Raw genomic sequence first — 7683 nt, 5'->3', positions numbered from 1 at the left:
ACACAGGGAGGTGCTCAGAGCCTGGGGGAGTCAGGGCTGCAGCGGGGCAGCCCCTTCCCGCATGCTGAAGGAAGCTGCTTTCTTCAGGCATGGTTAATATTTATCCACAAAACACCTTTATTTGGAACAAAACCAGAAATAAATAAGTGCACACAGAAACCAAGTGGATTAAAAAAAAAAAAAAATTAAACATAAGGCTATTTCAACTTTATATGTGGTTAATACCAGGGTGCCCTCTGCCCTCCCCAACCCCACAGATCACACCCCGCACCCCAGGGGGGTCCTCGCTGGCCCCTGTCACCCATCTCATTCCTTCCACTCCATATCTGCGGGCTGATTATGGCCAAGGCCATCCAGGGCTGTGTTTGTTCCAGGGGCTACCGGTGCAAATTGTGGGATTGCAACAAAACCTGATTGCAAGGGGCTGACAGGACATGCTGTTCCCTCCAGGGCCCCACTAAGTCTCCCAGGGAGAAGGCAACGTGGGCAGGGGCTGGTGGGCGCACAGGGGGTGTCCAGGGGGGAGAGGAATGGTGCAAGCTCAGCTTTCCCTGAGCCACGTGCCCCCACCTGCACAGTGGCGAGGGACAGGAGGAGATATGACCCTTCGTCCCCTCCTGTCCCTCGGCTGTGTCAGTAGGGGTAGGGCGAGACGGAGATGAAGAGGAGGAAGATGCTGGGTGCCCGCTGCCTGCCTGGGGCCAGCGCCTGCACCTTGAGGCGGTGGGTGCCGGGGTCCCGCAGCGGGCGCAGGGTGGAGATGATGCCACGGCCCTGCTCGGTGCGGAGGGCGAAGGGGCTGCCGGGCTCCTGCTCCAGCAGCGAGAAGATGGGGCGGTGGCGGAGGGCAGTGCCCGGGGCAAGGTGCACCACGTCACGGCCAGCAGTGATGCCAAGGGGCAGGGTGAGTAGCTGGTACCGCAGCATGGGGGGACCAGCCGAGCCACAATCCGGCGTGCAGACACCAACACACAGCCTGCACAAGAGCCGGGGGGACACAGGATGTGGTACTGGGGCAGGAGCAGCCAAAGGGTCTGGGTCTGTGAGACGGGGCAGCGGGCAGGCACCCCCAGCCCCATGGCAGGACTCACCCGGGACTGGAGCCTCTCTGGTACCCATCAGGGCATGGAGCATCCACACACTGGGCACCTCCACGGGTGTTGAAGCACATCTGGCTCGAGTCACACTGGATCATGCCTTCTGCACACTCGTCCACATCTGCAGGCAGTGAAAGGAGGGGTCTGAGGATGCTGAGGTGTCCATGTGCACCAGGCTCAGACACGGATCCAAACCCCAGCTCCTCCACCTTCTCCACACCCTGCCTGGGGTCTTGAACACTGGGGCAGTGAGACAAAAGCACCCAGGCTTGACAGGGTGCCAAGCCTGGAACAGCTCTTCCCTGGAAGATGAAAGACTGGATTTCTTGGAGCAAGGATGGCAACCAGGGCACTGTGGGGACCCAGGCCACCCCCAAGGGACACAGGCAGGGACAGGGACACATCAGGGCAGGGACATCCGCCAGCACTGACCATGGCAGCTCTTCCCGTTGGGCAGCAGCCGGTAGCCAGCGGGGCAGACACAGCGGTAGGTGCCCAGGCTGTTCCTGCACTCGTGCTGGCACTGGTTCAACATCTGGCACTCGTCAAGGTCTGTAGGGTGAGAGGGTGACACCTAGCAGGGAACCATTGGTCCCCTCTGCTGCCTTGGGGCAGCCTGGCTTTCTCCTCCCCTCCTCAGCACAGCCAAGCCCAGAGACGTCCCAACCCCATGAATTGCAAACAAAATGGGAAACAGGGCAGCAACAGGCACAGGAACCACCTTTAGGGCACAAAGTGGCCTTCAAACTCCCTATAAAGCCCTTCCTGAATGTTTCCCCCATGCACACTCACCAGTGCAGGTCCCGTTCCTCTTGATGAACCCCACGGGACAAGGGGGACTCCGCAGCCCTGTGGCCTTGGCCACACGGCGCAGGGCGAGCTGGGTGTACAAGGACCGTCCCCGCGGGGGGCTGCTGGGCCCCAGCCAGCGCAGCTGGGGGTTCCTGGGGGTGCTGCCCGTTGTGTCCCCTCCATCCACCCCTGCTGGGCCACACTCGCCGCCTGGCAGCAGGGTCCTGCTGGGGGGGCACAGGCACTGGTAGGAGCCCGGTAGGTTGCGGCACTCAACAGCACAGGGTGGAGGAAACTGCAGGCACTCATTTATGTCTGGTGGAGGAAAGAGGCAGAGAGTTACAGCTGGATGGGGAAACTGAGGCTGGAGCAAGGCAGGGGAGTGAGCATGGCCTGGTACCCTATGCCCAAGGACATGTCCCCCCCGAGACCCCAGCTTGTACCCCAGCATGGCCAGCCCGCGCCCAGCGAGCGGTAGCCAGGAGGGCAGGCACAGCGATATGTCCCTGCAGTGTTCTGGCAAAGCTGGTTGTAGCGGCAGGCGTGGGACCCCTCCGCACATTCATCAACATCTGGAGAACGAAGAAGGGATAGGGTTGGGGAGGTTGGCACCACGCAGGGGGTGCCCCTCGCCGTCCTCATGCTCCCCCCTGGAAGGGCCCATACCAATGCAGTACAGATGCTGGGGGCTCAGGATGAATCCCGGTGGGCACTGGTCTCTGTCGGCCCCTGGGATTCAAGCAGAGATGATGAGAATGGACATGTCACTGCAGAGATGTGGCCTTTGCACCCTCACAGCCACGCAGAAGCCCAGCATCTCCATCCCTGGGAATCCCCATTACCTGCATCAAGTGACGCGTGGAGCTGGAAGCGAAGCTGCTCTGAGGCTGGGTCATAGGAGGTTTTGAGGGCACTGGCCTGAATGTGCTGCACCCGGGGGGGCCGCAGGCCCACAGAGGGGTCGTACATGATAGTGTGATTGCAGCGGGCACGGGTGATGCGCCCGTCCCGCAGGAAGCTCTGCACCGAGCTGCCCGAGAGCCGCCCTGCGCCTGTATGCACGTAGCGCTCACTGAAGTCCTGGGGAGAGGCAGGAAGGGGGAATCAGGCCATAGACCCCGCCGGCTGCCAGCAGGGGAGTCACAGCCCCGCGGGGAGGACGGGCAGTGCTGGCACCTGCAGCTGCACAGCTGTCTCGCCGATGCTCTCTGGCACGGAGCCGCTGATCACGCTGTCCAGGAGCAGAGCACCAGCAGCATCCGTGCCACGGGCAAGGTGGGTGACGCGCAGGAGCTCCCCTGCCAGGGGGGAGTGGTGAACAGTAGCCCAGGGCACCCCCAAACGTGGGTCCACCTCTGGCCATAAAGCTCAGCCCAGTGGTAGGCTGAGCCTCTGGGGATGTGCACGGGCTGAGCTGCACAGGACCAAGTTCTACAGCCCACAACACACTGGGGACTCCTGGTGTCCCTCACCTGTGGCAAACTCCAGCTGTGACTCGTGACGGAAGGTGCCCTGGGTGAGCAGGAACCCGCTCCGGGTGTCCCCAGCAGTGTGCGACAAGGACCAGTAAACAGGGGCAACGATGGTGACCAGCACCCGCATCAGTGGCCCTGGGGTTTGGGGAGAAAGTGTGTCACCATCAGCACCCTCCGAAGGGGACACCCAGCCCTCCCCAACCACCCTGGCCCATGGGGTATAGCACAAATGTGCAATGCTGCTTTTGGGAAGCAGGGAGGGCCTGGAAAGAAATCTTTTCCCCAGGATTTTCACCTGACACAGATCAAAACCCTCCCTGGGGTGAGGGCAGGGGTGACCACTTACCTAGGGCAGGGGGGATGCTGCCGATGCTGCTCCTGATGGCAGTGGTGCTGGAGTGCGGGTTGTCCAGCACGCTGGCATCAAGGGTGGTGACACCAAGCTCATGGGCATTGATGACGCCAACCAGGCTGCCCCGCACCCGGCGTGGCTCCCCTGGGGCAAAAGGGACAGGGACAGCAGCATTGGGACTGCTCTGCCATGGGAAAATGGGGTGCTTCCCTGTCTCCCTTCTCAATAATATATGTGTCAAGAAAATCTCATTTTCTAGACATGAAGGCAGCCAGAGCTCAGCAGGCAGCTTCCCTACCTGACTGTGAGCAAAGTCCTCATAGACCCCACGGGTCTGGGCAGCACAGTACCACATCAACAGGGGATGCTGTGAGTGTGGCCATGTGCCTTGCACACAACAACATGCATCAACAGCCCCCAAACTCTGCTCTGTATCATCACCCATGGTCCTGGCCACAGTCCCAAGCTTTTATTTGCTTCTCCTCCGGCACGCCTGGCAGCAAAATGCCAGCAGCCATACAGAGGGCACCCAGCACTTCCTCTGTGCTGCCAGCCGGCCTGACCCTCTGCTCCCAGAAAAGCAGGCGGAGAGGATGTGCCTGGACCTGGAGCAGAGCCCTTGGGAAATGGGAATTTAATTATGGGCAGCAAACGCAGGAAGGGCAGGGAGAGATGAACAGAGGTGCGGGCTGGCACGGGGCAGCTGCTCGGATAAGGGTTTGTCAGGGCTCAGATGAGCAGCAGAAGGGGCAGGGGAGGGCAAGGAGAGGCACTATCCCTCCATACCCCATGTAGGAGGTTTTACCCCAGGGTGTAATGGCACTGTGAGCAACCCCAGCACCCCAAGCCATCCAGACACCCACCTTGGACAGCCAGGTTGACTTGGGCAATGGCAGAGCCCAGAGCATTGCGAGCATGGCAGGAGTAGCTGCCAGTGTCACGGCGGCTGACAGAGGGCAGGAGCAGGGTGGCATTGGGCAGGACACGGGCACGGGGACCCTCGGGCAGCGGTTCCCCATCCCGCTGCCACTCCACGGAGGGGGTGGGCTCCCCCGACACGGCGCAGTGCAGCAGCACCCGCTGCCCGGCACGCGCCGACACTGCTCGTGGTGTCACCATCACTTCAGGGGCACCTGGGCAGGGAGAGAGATGCAGGCAGTGTTGCAGCATCCCACTGGTGCTGGGGACATTCCCCAGGGATTGGGGGTGATCTGGGGACCAAGGGAGGGGGGGAGGCGTGACCTGATTTGCAGACCCTCAAAAAGAGGGTGCAAAGGGGGACAGCACTCACTCTGCAGGGCCAGGGTGACAACCTTTGCAGCCGTGCCTGCGTCGTTCTCTGCCACACATCGATAGTGCCCTGTGTCAGCACTCTGATGATACCAACAGTGTTAGCACCACACCTGGCTTTGCCACGAAAGCTCCCCAAAACACACCAGCACCCCCAGACCCCACTCACCCCCACGCCACGGATGGCCAGGGAGCCGTTCTGCAGCTGGTGCAGGTGCCCGCCAGTCCCCACCGGCACCCCGTCCTTGCTCCAGCGGACCAGGGGCACAGGGTGCCCCCGGGCATCACAGTCAAGGAGGGCATCACCCCCAGGGGGCTCCACTTGGTAGGTACTGGAGTGCCCCTGTATGATGGGTGCCTCTGGGGAAGGGAGATGGGTGACAGAGGAAGGGGGTGGCTGGGTATCCCGGCCTCCCCAGAGTTATCACCTACCTCTGACAGAGACAGAGGCAGTGGCCCTGATGGCACCAGCGCTGTTCTCAGCATGGCAGACGTAGGTCCCGCTGTCGGCGTGGGTAGCTGCCTCCCGCCGCAGCATGCTCTGGCCCCTCTGGCCTGACACACCATCTATGGGGTACAAACCCCCCCAGAAAGCAGACAGGGAGCAGCTCTTATAAGCCCACAGATCCAGCTGTGCCAGCATTCCAGGGATCCCGAAAGGTGGAACAAGGGATGGCACCAGGATCATGTCCTCCCCCCAGACTCAACATCCTCCACCCCCCCTGCTCATGGTCCCCCTGCCCACACACCGGTGACAAGCTGCCCGTTGGCCATCCAGGAGATGCGGGGCTGGGGGCTGCCCGCGGCTGCACACACCAGCTCCAGCCTCTCGCCCCAGCTCAGGGTGGCGTCTCCAGGCAGGTGGGTGAAGGTGGGCAGGGTGTGGACAGCGAGGGACAGCCGGCGGACAGCCCTCCCGGCCGAGTTCACCGCGGTGCAGGAGTAGCTCCCGGTATCCTCTTCCTGCACCAGGAAAGGGGGGAGAGCAGGGGTGGGCTTGTGTCTGGGGTCCAGCTGCAGCCCTGGCTCACTGGGCTGCATCTCTGCTGACTGTTGTGCACCCAAAAAGCAACATCTTGGCCACAAACACATTTTTCCAGCCCACATTAAGCAAACTCACACTGCCTGGACATGCCAGCCTGTTGCACAGGACTGAACAGAGCTCTTCCTCTGCCAAATATTTTTGAAAGTAAGCAGGATGTTGCCAGCCCCAACCCATGGACATAACAGGGCACAGAACAACCTGCGATTTCTTTTTAGCAGCAAGAAACACTTGTTTTTCAGCTCTCCAACATCACAGCTAGCTCAGCCATGGGAGGGGACGGTGCTCACCTGAACATCCCGGAGCAGCAGCTCTCCAGAAGGCAGGACAGTGGCTTTCCCCTCACCACCCCACAACGGGGCTCCATCCCGGCTCCAGGACACACGAGGCTCAGGGATGCCACGGGTGGCACAGGGCAGCAGCACGTCCAGCCCCTCCAGGACAGCCAGCTCTGCTGGCCCAGCCGTGATGATGGGGGGCACTGGATGGGGCGGGAGGGCAGGGACTTGCTCACACCTCGGCAGCCATGTTTCACTGTGAGGTGTTGAGGAAGGAGCTAAGCAGAGGAAGGGACGAGCGCTGGGGCCACAGCCTTCGCCTTACCTTGCACGATCAGCCTGGTCCTCCCTGCCGCGGTGCCCGCAGGGTTGCGAGCCACACACAGGTAGGTACCTGCATCCCCTGGGGATGCCCGGAGGAGACGCAGCTGCCCCTTTGGGAGCACCTTCAGCCCGGGCCCTGCAGGGATGGGCAGGAATGATGGGCAGGATGGGGCAGCAGAAGTGCCCCTTTATGGGGAGTCCCGCAGCTGCCGTATCCATCTTGGACAGGAGCCAGGAGGACCCATGGCTGGTGCCACTCAGCACCCTGCTGGGATGCCTAGAAACCCCAGAGAGTTCAGCCATCCAAATCTCCCCCCAAGCCATGGGCTGATAGGCAGTACAAGCTCCCACTTACCTCCGGTGATACCAACACCGTCCTTTTGCCAGGTGACCTCCGGCCTGGGGACCCCAGTTGCTTCACAGGACAGCACCACACTGGTATTGACCATTGCCATCACCACGCCGGGAAGGGGCTTCAAGGCAGGAGGCTCTAGGAGCAGCAGGGAAGTGCTGCCCACCGGGGATTCCCCAAGGTGGACCAAGGCACAGGGATTGCGATCACCGGAACGAAACATACCGTGCACCGCAAGCCGAAGGTGTTTTTGGGCTGTGCCGGCAACGTTCCTCGCCGTGCAGGTGTAGTGGCCAGCATGTGCAGGCAGCACCTGCCTGATCTCCAGGGCCCCTGGGAAGAGAGCAGGCAGGGGAAGGCAGGGGGGGAGCTGGCAGGGACCCACCGCCCCCAGGGCAGTGCTGGCCCAAGCCCGTACCTGTGGGCAGGACATGGTAGCCCCCTCCTCGGCTGCTCAGCTGAGCCCCCTCCTTGCTCCACGACACTGTGGGTGGGGGCACGCCAGAGGCATAGCAGGTGAGGACAACAGAGAACAGTCGGGTGACAGTCACATCCGTGAGGTCATCGGCAATGGTGGGGGGCACTGGAGAGGTGAGGGAGGGAGGTGAGCAGGGAATGCTGAAGGGGGTCCCATCCTTGCACATACAAGCACAGATATTTTGATTTCTCCTCTTGCCCGTC

The 7683-nt window shown here is 61.8% G+C and overlaps 1 protein-coding gene across 1 annotated transcript in view; it reads right to left on the bottom strand.

Annotated features, from left to right (window-relative positions):
* Positions 1 to 209: 209 nt before the first annotated feature.
* HMCN2 (hemicentin 2) overlaps positions 210 to 7683 on the bottom strand; it is a 31041-nt gene continuing 23567 nt past the window's right edge. Inside the window, exons 49-68 of the mRNA XM_065853849.2 lie at positions 7421 to 7585; positions 7228 to 7335; positions 7006 to 7140; positions 6652 to 6786; positions 6339 to 6529; positions 5756 to 5969; positions 5439 to 5573; positions 5176 to 5366; positions 5008 to 5089; positions 4580 to 4849; positions 3711 to 3860; positions 3362 to 3499; positions 3066 to 3187; positions 2732 to 2969; positions 2556 to 2618; positions 2333 to 2461; positions 1890 to 2204; positions 1530 to 1649; positions 1092 to 1218; positions 210 to 976 (exon numbers count right to left, since the gene is read on the bottom strand). Coding sequence (XP_065709921.1) covers positions 634 to 976; positions 1092 to 1218; positions 1530 to 1649; positions 1890 to 2204; positions 2333 to 2461; positions 2556 to 2618; positions 2732 to 2969; positions 3066 to 3187; positions 3362 to 3499; positions 3711 to 3860; positions 4580 to 4849; positions 5008 to 5089; positions 5176 to 5366; positions 5439 to 5573; positions 5756 to 5969; positions 6339 to 6529; positions 6652 to 6786; positions 7006 to 7140; positions 7228 to 7335; positions 7421 to 7585 — 3371 coding nt within the window. The 3' untranslated portion in view covers positions 210 to 633. The remainder of the gene's footprint in view (positions 977 to 1091; positions 1219 to 1529; positions 1650 to 1889; positions 2205 to 2332; positions 2462 to 2555; positions 2619 to 2731; positions 2970 to 3065; positions 3188 to 3361; positions 3500 to 3710; positions 3861 to 4579; positions 4850 to 5007; positions 5090 to 5175; positions 5367 to 5438; positions 5574 to 5755; positions 5970 to 6338; positions 6530 to 6651; positions 6787 to 7005; positions 7141 to 7227; positions 7336 to 7420; positions 7586 to 7683) is intronic.

Source organism: Patagioenas fasciata, chromosome 20 (assembly GCF_037038585.1).
Source record: "Patagioenas fasciata isolate bPatFas1 chromosome 20, bPatFas1.hap1, whole genome shotgun sequence".
NCBI lineage: Eukaryota > Metazoa > Chordata > Aves > Columbiformes > Columbidae > Patagioenas > Patagioenas fasciata.
Note: the sequence above shows the minus strand (reverse complement) of the source record. Positions and strands in the feature narration are given on the sequence as shown.